The sequence below is a fragment of the Anolis sagrei genome, chromosome 3 (assembly GCF_037176765.1).
Source record: "Anolis sagrei isolate rAnoSag1 chromosome 3, rAnoSag1.mat, whole genome shotgun sequence".
NCBI lineage: Eukaryota > Metazoa > Chordata > Lepidosauria > Squamata > Dactyloidae > Anolis > Anolis sagrei.
In genome coordinates this window covers 23,649,618-23,662,550 of record NC_090023.1, presented here as the reverse complement: position 1 = coordinate 23,662,550, position 12,933 = coordinate 23,649,618, and the positions used below count along the sequence as shown (strand labels likewise).

Here is a 12,933-nt window from a genome sequence, read left to right as displayed (position 1 = left end):
CATTTTCTATCTCAGCAGTTTATAATGTCCTTTTAACTATATCAGTTAGGGAAAATATTAGTAAAAGAAAGGGAATCACTGCTGACTTCAAAAGTGTTTTGTGTCCCCATTTCTTTTTGCAGGCATAATTTTCAAACACAATAGCATTCTCTCCTAAAAACCAGCAATTACTGGATCCTGCATTACATGGCTTCACATATTTTATCTATTTGACATGCAATAGAAAATTGCAGTTCCTTTTATTAAACACCATTGCAATTTTAAGCCTTGAATTCTTAGTACCAGCAATCCTAAACACATCTAGCAAAGAATAAAAAACAATGAATAATTTCAGTAATCGCAATGAGAGATTGACATTTGCTATGTGTTATACAAACCAAAGAATTATAGTTCAAACTTGTATTATTTTGATACTGACCAGCAGTGTGACATCACAGAACTTTCCGAGAGGCCTAGAAGCTGAAACACTAGTCCATCAATTTCCTTGTTTTGTGGCACAGCAAGCCATTTATAATGGTTTTTACTCTGTCACTCTTAAAATGATCTTCCAAGATCATTTTAAAGAATGAAGTTTCTACCTTCATCGTACAATTTTTCTACTTGCTCAATGTAACGTCAACGTATTTTATGATAACTAAAAACATATCTGCAACACATTGCAAATAAACTAATGAAACCCAAGAAGAGTCACTGAGCACTATCATTATGTACATCTTCAATAAAGGGCATCTTAAATATTTATTTAGTGATGGACTGAAAAATGGAGAAAGGAGAAAGGCTGCAGCTACAAAGTCCTTGCTCCATATATCCTGGAAGTTTACACTGCTGTCTGAAGAGATGCCAAGCAAAGATTTCCTTGCACTTTCTGAGAAGTAGTGGGTTGCTAGAAGGAATTTGCATGTTAACTAGGAAGGCATATGTTCATACTTTTGACATATTTTGATTCTTGTGTGTTCAATAATAATCCCTTTTAGATTGCTTTGTGTGAATATGAGTTAAACAATTCTTTACAGCAGAGATTCCCAAATGTTGGTTTTTTAGATATCCTGGACTTCAGCTTCCAGGATTCTTGACTGCCGCCAACCTGGCTGAGACTTCTGGAAATGGAATCCCAAAATACCATTTCCAGAAAGCATTGCTATTTGTCAAAAAAACTCTTTCTGTTCATCAGCTAATCAAAATGTTCCCAACAAAGGATTGTTTTAAGCTCATTAGGACCATTAATACATGCACTGAATCTCAATAGAACAAGACTGTGGTGCCAAAATGTTGGAGTGGGACATTCCCCACCTCTAGAAACAAGACAGATATGCTTCAATCCTATATCCATTTATCCACAAGTAAGTTTCACTACTCTTCGTGTGGCTTGCTTCTCAACTGACTTGTTGTTATTGTTGTTTATACCTGCTTTTCTTTGCCAAAGGAGACTCAAAATGGCTAACAGTAAACAACAATAACAATGTGTGAATTAAATCCAAACACATACCAATATTTAAATAGGATTAAATATTGGAAGTATTAAAAATAATCAGTTAAAACCATTAAAACTATTTTAAATACACAAAAACATACAAATGTTATGCAGTGTTAAGCCTGCTGTTTTTAAATACATGATCATTGTTAAACCTGTGGATATTACCTCCAGAAGTGATTCTTCAAGTTTTGCCAATTGTATCTTCTTATCTTCTTCTTGTTGTAATAGCTTTGTTTTCTGTTCTTCCAAATCTGGCTTTTCATGCTGGATTGTCAAAGCTAAAAGCTGAAAGGCAAATCAAACAGTGAAATGCCAGAAGAGAACAATTACAGTGTTAAAAGCATTTGGAATTATTTTTGATCAGCTGCTAATTTCTCCATCCCTTACTGTTCTCATACTTCATCTTATGTCATTCCGGAAGCTTAAGAATATATGGGGTAGAATCGTAAAGTATTGTAGAACAAAGAAGCTACTTCATACAAGAAGGCCCCAATGCTCACATTTTTCTATGTGACAATTTCAGTATCAAAGGAAAATAATACTAACAAGAGAAAGAATGAGGCACTGCACACAGAATGGAAAATGCTGCATGCATATCAGAACCACACAAAAAACAACTAGACTAAACAGATGTTGTGCAGCTTTTCTCCGGACCAGAGATTCAGAGAATCATAAACTTGGAAGAGACCTTGTGAGCCATCCAATCCAACCATCTGCCAAGAAGCAGGAAAATCACATTCAAAGCACCCCTGACAAATGGTCCTCCAACCTCTGTTTAAAAGCCTCTAAAGAAGGAGCCTCTACCACATCCCGGGACAAAGAGTTCCACTGCTTAACAGCTCTTACAGTTCTTCCTCATGTACTGGTGGAATCTCCCTTCCTGTAGTTTGAAGCCATTGTTCTATTGCGTCCTAGTCTCCAGGGCAGCAAAAAACAAGCCTGCTCTCTCCTCTCTATGACTTCCCCTTACATATTTATACATGGTCATCTTATCTCCTCTTAGCCTTCTCTTCTACAGACTAAACATGTCCAGCTCCTTAAGCTGCTCCAGACTTAAGCTGATCATTTTAATCACCCTCCTCTGGACACATTTCAGATTGTCAACATCTCCCTTGAATTGTGGTCCCCAGAATTGGACACAGTATTTCAGATGTGGTCTAATCGAGGTAGAATATAGAGGTAGCATGACTTCTCTGGATCTAGACACTAGAGTCCTATTTATGCAAGTCAAAATCCCATTGGCTTTTTTTGCCGCCACATGACATTGTTGGCTCATGCTTAACTTAATGTCCATTAGGACTCCAAGATCTTTTTCACACGTACTGCTGTTGAGCCACGCGTCCCCCATTCTGTATCTTTGCATTTCACTTTTTCTGCCCAAGTGGAGTATCTTGCATTTGTCCCTGTTGAACTTCATTTTGTTAGTTTTGGCCCATCTCTCTCATATGTTAAGATTGTTGTGAATTCTGCTCCTATCTTTTGGGGTATTGGCTATCCTTCCCAATTTGGTGTTGTCTGCAAACTTGATGACCATGCCCTCTAACCCTTCATCTAAGTCATTAATAAAGATGTTGAACAGGACCAGGACCAGGACAGAACCCTGCAGCACTCCGCTTGTCACTTCTTTCCAGGATGAAGAGGAAGCATTGGTTAGGTTCATTTGCTTAACCAGTTCATTTGCTTAACAAGTTAACCTTAGTTTTGCCTAGCCCACATTTGACTAGTTTGTTTGCCAGAAGGTCATGGAGGACCTTGTCGAAGACCTTACTGAAATCCAGAAATGCTACATCTACGGCACTCCCTGCATTTACCCAGCTTGTAACTCAGAAGAACTCTTGCATCCTGTCCTTCAACATTAAGTGCATATTTTTGACAAGTTACTTTAATGCAGTAGGATTTCTTAATCTAATCGGGAACAAGTTAATAAAATAGTTTTAGTTTTTCATCAGTTTAAAAGCACCAGGAAATATCAAATAGATTAAAGAATGTAAAAAACAATTAATATATTTTCCATACTAGTAGTATTTATGCCATTTAAGACCATTTGAGGGAAACAAATCAGGATCTTTCCAAAATTATATATGCCTCGTAGGGCTTTTTTGTTATCATGAAAAGTATATTAAAAGAGTTAAGAATGCCTACCTGTCCTCTTAAGCCACTTCGTGTTATTGTAAAGTTAACCTCCGTAACAATAGAAGCTGCATCAGGTGGAATGTAAGGATTTGGGTTTCGTGTTGACAGAAATAGCCGGAATTCTTCATTGTAGTCTATTACTTTGTCACCTATTTGCACAACATATCGTGGTCCTGCAGAAGAGAGAAAACAATGTGTTAGGACACTGCAAGTATACAGTGGAACACCAGAGAGACCAAATGTTAGAGCTTTAATTTCAAACTTAAAATGTGCCAGCTGCAAATGAATGGATTATGCACAACCGTTTTCTGTAAACTGAAATGCCCTTCTGCCAGTGGAACACTTTTAATGCTATCTGATCTCAGAAAACTGGCAAAAGAACTGCTTTTTCTGGCTAATCTGCCAGCAAAAGAGCCAAAATAAAGAATGGTTAAAGACAGATGAGAGAGGAGCTGAACTACACCACATGCAAGCTTCTTCCAACCCAGGGACACAGCTACAGTGATAGCACAAAATTAGACCTGAGTTCCCTTCAGTAATTTTCCAAATCCCTGGGATTAGAGAGATTCAGATGGACTAATTTCATTTTATCTTGCGCTTGTCCAGCCTTGCCATGCAAGACTAGTGATTACAAGTTCTACCTTCTTTAAAAACATGTGGATGTCATCATTAGTGCTACTTATTTGGTCATATATAAACAAGGTACATAAGAAAATGATTCATTACTCTCTCCTGATTTGGTAACTCCAGTAATTACAGAATTGTTTTGGAACAGACCCTCTTCCAGCTTCAGCCAACACTGCCAAATATAATGATATGTATTGTAGACCAAACCATCTGAAGAAAAAAAAAAACACCCAAATTGCATGCTCATGGTGCATTATAGGGATGGGTAACTATATAGGCTCAGAGGCTAATTTCCCACCCCACCCCTTCCATTTGGCCATACCTGTTTTTTTTTCTCATTTTCTCCTTCAAGCTATTAAAAAAAAACCTGCAAGACACCTTGAGTCCCTGTTTTAAGAGAAAGGCAGGACAGAAATCTCTAACAGGCCATGTTTTCCCCAGTTGTGGTCCAGGACAACCAAGTTAGTTTTATAATCAATCAGAAAGCAATATAAATTAATCTACCTAGTCATATCAAAGAATACTACACTAATGGACACATTGAATTAATAACTAATGGGTGGAAATGGTGCACATGTGTGATAGGCTAACGCTAACACTTATCTTGTTCCTACTAAAAGCATCCTCAAATATTTTCAGTACCACACCATAGCCACCTTTGCAAACAGTGGCACTACATCCTATTTCTTCCTTTTCCCCTTTTAGCAGGTCATTATATGGCAACCCATAACAAAACATTGCAACAAAGAGCTACCCTCTTCTTGGTTTAACTTGGCTGATTATACTGGAGAGCAGGTTGGGAGAATGGATAAGTAATTTTACATGATGGAACTCATTTCCAACTCAATTTTTCACTCAGTAGCAAAACAGCAATTAAATGTTAAAGGCTATTCTTTCTTAAAATATGAAGGAAACAAAAAATCATCTTATCATTTATTAACTGAGAGTAAAATAAATAGATCAGGATGAAATAAAAGATAGGTCTTTGCTGTATTGGCAATGGGCAAATCTTGTCAAAATGAAAATGTCAAGATGGCATAAAATATTTTCCTCATTGAAGAAGGTACAATAAACAGATTTCACCACATGGAGCCACCTTTTTAGCTAATTAATTAACTAACTAACTAACTTTATTTATATTCTGCCCTTCTCACCCCGTAGGGAACTCAAAGTAGCCTTATAAACTACGGCAAAAATTCAGTGCCCTACTGTGTACATAACAATGCCAAACAAATTGTAAAACATTTAAACATATAAATAATTAAAACATATAAAACAATAAAACAGATTAAAAACAGTAAAACAGATTAAAAACATACAAAGTGCCAAGTCATCATTTCCAATTTGTTTGTTTTCTTGCAGTTATTATCTGCTAGGATTCTGTGTTACCCTTACTCCCCAAACGCTTGCATACAGAGCCAGGTCTTTAGTTTCTTCCTGAACACCAGGAGGGGAGAGGGCCAATCAAATGCCACTGGGGAGGGAGTTCCACAGCTGTGGGGCCACCACTAAAAAGTCCCGGCCTCCCATCCCCATCAGTCACACTTGCAAAGGGGGTGGGACCAAGAGCAGGGCCTCCCCGGAGACCTTAAAGCTCTAGATGGTTCGTAAAGGGAGATGCGTTTGCACAGATAAGTTGTCCCAAGAACAAAGGAAGTCTTTACAGCCTTCCATATAAACCACTTCTTCTTAAACTGTGGATCCTGACTCAAAATGAGATCCCCTTTACTCAATGTCAGAGTAATGAAAAATTTAGCAACAGTAAAGGGTTTCTGAACACCACCCATTTTCACAAATATGTTAGCAACAATGTACCCTGTTTACAGCACACCCTGCAGAAAATGCTTCAGCTGTACTCCACAAAAGGAAAATTCCGCCTGTTTAGCAAGACTTACAAATGTGGATTTATTATCAGTAGAGGTTTGATTTTTCTATCTATTTTAGATAATTATACCTGGGGTTACATAAAAGAAATCATGTGGAAAGGTGTAATGAGTAGAAAAAGTTTAAGAAGCACTGGTTTAAACCATCAACAAACAAATAGTTTCAGGTTGATTGCTAGGGTTCTACTTCTTTGCCACATAAATTTCACCCTATATTGTAAAACTGATGACTCATAAATAGAATCTTTGCAAGTAATAAGTCACTGAAACACACACACACACACATATTTTTATGTCAGGCTGTGAAACATTCCTAATACAAGCCAAGAAATGAAGAACCCAGGTTCTGTATCTATAATTGCACACTGAAGAAAAGTACAACTGCAGATGAGGAACAGAGGTTAATTCTGCACAGTAAAAGTGTTCCTATTTCCTAAATGAAGCCAGCTCAGATACTAGTGTTTCACAGACCAGAAAGCTAGCAGGGCTATTAGTGGCACATCTTCCACTTATATCCCAAATAGCAGAAATAAAACAGAGCTGGATGGAATTTGATCTTATTTCCTCCCATTACTGCAGGACAAAAAGCAGATATCTAAGTAAGCACAGATCAATTTGTTCACTGGTTTAAATTAAGCTTTCCACTTGAATTAGCGATGTTCTAACTAAACCTGAAAGTGCACACTAATTGGCTGATATAACTGTTAAAACTTGTTGATTGAAAACTCAATGGAATGTTTTACGCTGTCAAAAAGTGTCATGAAAATGACTTGCTTCTAGGGCCCAGAGCTTCCCCTGCTGCTGTATCCAGTTATTATTATTTTTACTCCAAACCACACAGTTGCACAGTTAATGAGCATTTCTACTTGTCTGTCTCCTGGCATCTATTATTTAGTGTTTGTTTAATTTAAGCATTTATCTATAGCCTGCCAGCCCATCAGGGTTTATGAAACAACAACTCTTGGAGAAAGGTCTGCTTCCAATACTAGTGTTAACATGCCAGTCTTTTGCCATCTGAATTAAGCCAAAAATAATAAAAACAAAGTGTATTACACCTCGGACAAAATGGCCTGAATTCTACAAGTTTCTCCTGACTACTGAGTAAAATGTTGATGGATGTGTCAACACATAAGTAAATCTGTTAATGGTTGGTTCTAGTTGGAACAAAAAAATTCAAGGCTATATAAAAGGACAAGCATTTTGTTGTCAAAGGCTTTTATGGCAGGAATCACTTGGTTGTTGTGAGTTTTCTGGGCTGTATGGCCATGTTCCAGAAGCATTCTCTCCTGACGTTTCGCCCACATCAATGGCAGGCATCCTCAGAGGTTGTGAGGTCTGTTGGATGCCTGCCATAGATGTGGGCGAAACGTCAGGAGAGAATTTATCCCGGAAAACTCACAGTAACCCACCAACAAGCATTTTCTTCACACTTCACACTTCTCTCAGAGAAGAAATCTCTGCCTTGAATTGAGCAGGCAACATAAAAAAGCTATATCAACAATAGCCAATTACTTGTAACTTCTTTTTTTCCCTGTAGAACAGAAATAATTTTTTTTGAATTCTGCTTGCAAAAATCCAAAACCAATTTCACTACTAGTTTTCAAAAATTCTAACTGTTCAGTTTAATGCATATCTTTGTATTAAAATAAAATAAAGCCAAATAAAATCTTCTGAATAATAAAATGTAAATGATTTCTTTTGGAATGATTGTTCCAAGACAATTAAAAGCCAGTGTGCATTCTAAAGAGTCTTGGGATGTGAACACCAACATATCATCTGGCCCTTAATATGTGTTAATTTTAATGTGCCCATGTGTTGGAAGGCTTCCATCATTAGGTGGCAGATGTTTGTAACCAATGAATATATCAAACATTGATACAGTTCAAAACCAGAGGGGTGTAAATGAGAGTATATCTTTATCCCTCTGTCATTCCAATACAGTTGACCATTCTTTCTTTTTTGACTCATTTTCTTTTTACTATTGGGTATATTATCAACTATTCCCTTTCCACATAGATGTTTTTCAGTGCTTTCACACAGGAAAATTATTTTCTGCTTTTCCATTCGCCACTTATGAGATTGGTTCTGGCTTCTTTCTATACATCATCCCTATGTGATTAAATCAAATCCCATTAATAAAAATGATGGATTGAGACTTACTAAAAAGTCAATTCTTGGATGGCAAGAGCAATCCATTCACTCAAGGATTATTCAGCATCCACAGCATTCAGCATCCATTCCCTACTGTATCAGACAGATACTGGCATACATTTTTAAAATATTCTTCAATATGCATTTGATACAGCCAGCAGAACTATTCTGAAAGTCCACTGATTGGTCTTTTTATCAGAAATGCAGAACAAATTATCAAATATACCAAAATATTATGAGTTGGAAATCTACCTTGTGCTACAAGATCCTTCCTGAGCAATGGATAAAGAACAGGCTCTACTCCATCCATTTCCTGTACAATTAAGGTTTTCCCAAATCTCACACTCAGTTCAAGAGCATTAATGAAGTTGGCATCCTGCAGAAATAAAATTTGATAATCACTGAATGGTCTACTTCACTATTAACTCGAATTTTATTACAAAGTCATCCACAGAATAAAGACAGATGAAGACACAAAGAAGATATTTTCAGGGTCAGCAAATATGTAAACAAGTTTCTATCAAATATTTCTTTCCTAGGATACAGTATACTAACAGCCACTTGGATGTGAGATTTTAGAACTAATGGCAAGCTCAGAGTGCTCAAATTAGTTAGTGTGGAGGACATCCATCACAGCGTTACTCCAATATGGAGAAGGAGAAATATGTTATATTAGAAGAATACTGGCTAATAAATATGTTCTATTAACAGACAGAACTGGTACTTGCTGAGTGCAGTCTAGACACATTTAAGGTGCAGCACAATTTGGGTTATATAAGGAAAAGGTTGAGCGCTGTTCGGACTTAAAACAGGATGTAATTGGACAGCTGGAAAGCCTTGGCTTACTAATGGAAAGCAACCATATTCAAACACCAGAAGATGAGAACTTAACATGGTGATGAGGTAGGTATGATCCACTCTGGTTTAGGTTATAACCAACATCATATCTGTAGAAGATGAGGTGAATATAGCCAATCTATCACTATGTAGAGATTTTCAATGGTTCTGGGAATGCTGTAAATGAGGCCAACACATAGGAGATATGAATGGGTTTATATTTATCTAAATGACTCAGAACCAGCTTCTGTGAACAAAAGAAAATGTGTTATTCTTCCTCAAGGGGGACAACAACATTGCTTTGGTATATTCTTCACATAAGATTGACAGAAAATGAAAAATGTAGTGTAAACAGTTTCAAAGAAGGTTAGATGAACAGAGGAATCTTTGTAAAGAAAAACTGGGTTGCTTCAAAAAGTTATTGGTGTATAGCAAATACTGAAATGTAGGAGTTATACTAAGTCTGCCTCATTCATTTCAATTAAGAAGGGTAATGGAAAGACTATTTCTCCAGCATCATAAAACAGGACCTGCTGGTTGATGATTTCCAAACGTGATTCTTTCAAATGTGTCTTCAGCCATTCTGTAGCTCTGGATGAAGGGTCTATCAAAAATGGACAAACCTTACTCTGTCAATGAGAGGAGAGAGAGGGAAAAAATGAAGTATGTTTAAATCACCTTTATTTTAGAAAGTAACCAAGAGTCATACATTTTACTTTTTATCTCTCCCACAACCACCCAAAAATTGTAAAACAAAATAAGGACAACTGCAAAGGTCCATACTTTGAACAGGAATGAAAACATTAACAGAGCAGGAAGGGAGAAAGGAGTCCACGGATTGTGATTTCTGCCCCTAGATGTGGACTCCACTGATCACAGTACAAAAGCTTTAACTCTTTAATGATGCTCTGGGGGGAAAATTATCCTGAAGTGAATTTGACACAACACACATATGATCTTCAGTTCACCCAAACTTCTCTGACATCAAGTAAAGGCAAAGAATGATTTTAAACTTTGTGCCAAGAATCACAGAATTAAAAAAAAGGGCCATCCAGTTCAACTCTATGGCATGCAGGAATACACAAATGAAAATATAAGGTTTAAGGGTTTTTTTCTCACTCACACTCAAGAAAATTGAGTTGATTATAAGGACTGAACACTGCAGTGGTCATTCCTATTGATGCAACATGTTGATGTTGCCAATTCATCATCGTATTAGATAGGCACATCTCAAAATACTAATCAGTCATACAATTTACCTGCAAGATCACAAGAGCATTTTCTATTGATAGATCATCAGAAGGTAAACCTTCACCTTTCCAAATCAACTGCTCACTTTCTGTACATAGGAACCGCCTAAGATCAAACTCTAAGAAAAAAAGGAGACACATTTCTTAATTCACTTGAAGGCACTGGAGCATTCTACATTTACAAGGCTTCTCCCATTCTGAGAGGTATCTAGAATATATTACTGATTATGAGGCATGCAAAACAAACAAGTAAGTAAATAAACAAATCCAGAGAAGAAGTATATCTAGAACAAGGATGGGTAACTGTAGTGGGTCAAGGGCAAATTGTATGCTGCTCCAGAGACTCCATAGTTTGCCAAAAATGCAACACAAACGCAAAATAAAAACATGGCTTCTGGATTTGTAAAACATGTACTTTTTAAATGTTAAACACTGGAGGAGTTCACTAATACCAATATAAAAGGTATGCTGCTCCTCTTCTAGGAGAGTCAATTCACTTTTCTTTCCCTTTTAAACCAGGGATTGAAGGTTGCAAAAGCAGCTGGGGCATTTCAGACAGTCCCAGAGCTGCACTTTGCCAATCATGATCTAGGACAAGCTATTGATGTGAACACAGACTGTTGTATACAGTTTAAACCAAACAGAAGATAACTAAGGTCCTTTTTACATTTTTATATAATTCAGATTATCACATCAGATAATACACATTATCTGCTTTCAGCTGGATTATATGAGTATACACTGAAATATAATCCAGTTCAAAGCAAATAATCTGGATTTTATATGGCAGCATAGAAGGGGGCTTAATAATAAATAAAATATTCCAATTGCTATTTTTTGTAATGTCTAGATATGTTTTACAGAGTTTCTGGTCAGTCACACTCTCGATGCTATAAAAATATTATTTAAACTGGCAGACTGAACAGATTTTTCCTGAATAAAATGAGTCACCCATCTATTAGGCATGACTCAAGTAGCTGTAGGGAAAAAACTTATTCCTTCCATTTCTAACTCATGTCAGGGATGTTATCTTTATCTTCCATCAGTCTATTATCGTAAATCTATTTTAAAGGATATGTTCCATGCTAAGCAAAAAGGTAGAAGATATGGATTATAAAAGCTCTTTCCTAGAGTGGTATCATTACCTCCACATAGCTATTAAAAGAATTTTACCCTATGTGGCAGGAACTACATACATCTCCAAGAGCAGATGGTTTAACAGCCACCAATGATATAAAAATAGATTTGTGTGTGATCAACCATCAGGAAAACCTGCAGAATTTAACATGTGACTCGAAAAAGAGAAAGTTACAAGCAAAGGCACATAGTGGTTCTTAATTCTGGAGCATTTACCTTTCTAAAGAAGCATTTTAGTTCCAAAATTTGAAATCTGTTCCCTAAGGTGCTTGTTAGAGGAACTGCTCTTTATCACAGAGTGATGAATCTAAGTCAATTCAGCCTAAGAAGAATGGTCTCACTGAATTAATGGACCTCTTAAGTCAACACTTGTTAAGTCCCACTGATCTAATAAGTCTACTTTTGTTGGAACTAACATTTGGATTTAAACCACAGGTTTTTCTTGCTGGGATCCCAGGATAAAACAAGTTGGCTACAGCAGTCCAAAAATAAACAAATTGCCACTTTTGCCATTATTCGATAAAGGAAGAATATGAGCATTGCTAGTTGCCCCCAGTGGCGCAGTGGGTTAAAGCACTGAGCTGCTGAGCTTGTTGATCGAAAGGTCGCAGGTTCGATTCCGGGGAGCGGTGTGAGCTTCCGCTGTCAGCCCTAGCTTCTGCCAACCTAGCAGTTCGAAAACATGCAAATGTGAGTAGATCAATAGGTACCGCTCCAGCGGGAAGGTAACGGTGCTCCATGCAGTCATGCCGGCCACATGACCTTGGAGGTGTCTACGGACAACGCAGGCTCTTCGGCTTAGAAATGGAGATGAGCACCACACCCCAGAGTCAGACATGACTGGACTTAATGTCAGGGGACTACCTTTACCTTTTTAGTTGAGTATTATTTTAGTCAGACGGAGCTCAGAAAGTGATCTTTCACCCTGGTTGAGAAGAGGCTCACTGCAATCAAATCTGAGGACATTGAGTTACATACACCATGCTTCCTTGTTCAGACTTACTAGTCAATCAGTGCTACAGTATATACTATGAATTTTAAGAATACAGTACTAATTCGTTTACTTGTTGTATTGTTAAAGAAATGACAACATTTACTTTCTAGGCCAGCCGATTTTGTCCATGAATCCAAACTTGTTTTTCTTTGATCTTCTGGAGCAGCAGAAAGGTAAGTAATAAAAGCAGCAGATAGCTGAGCTCTCCTTGGCAGTGTACTTAATTCATCAGCTATCTCTGAAACCTAAAAAGAATAGATTTCTGACATGATTATTTACATTTAGTTTGTGTTTACAATACATTTTTGTGTGAGTATGGAAGCATTGCAAGATATCCACTTATCCATAAAGATGGTTATCTGGCCAACACCGAATATGTTCAGACAGAAATAATCAGAAATGCATCCTAGACATACTGCCCAGTTTTTATCCACTTTCCACATGCAG

The 12,933-nt window shown here is 37.1% G+C and overlaps 1 protein-coding gene across 2 annotated transcripts in view; it reads right to left on the bottom strand.

Annotated features, from left to right (window-relative positions):
* DYNC2H1 (dynein cytoplasmic 2 heavy chain 1) overlaps positions 1-12,933 on the bottom strand; it is a 166,915-nt gene that overhangs the window by 76,635 nt on the left and 77,347 nt on the right. For both annotated transcript variants that reach the window (XM_067466535.1, XM_067466536.1), the window contains exons 63-68: positions 12,590-12,731; positions 10,365-10,474; positions 9,636-9,734; positions 8,521-8,644; positions 3,617-3,780; positions 1,640-1,759 (exon numbers count right to left, since the gene is read on the bottom strand). In XM_067466535.1, the coding sequence (XP_067322636.1) occupies positions 1,640-1,759; positions 3,617-3,780; positions 8,521-8,644; positions 9,636-9,734; positions 10,365-10,474; positions 12,590-12,731 (759 nt within the window). The remainder of the gene's footprint in view (positions 1-1,639; positions 1,760-3,616; positions 3,781-8,520; positions 8,645-9,635; positions 9,735-10,364; positions 10,475-12,589; positions 12,732-12,933) is intronic.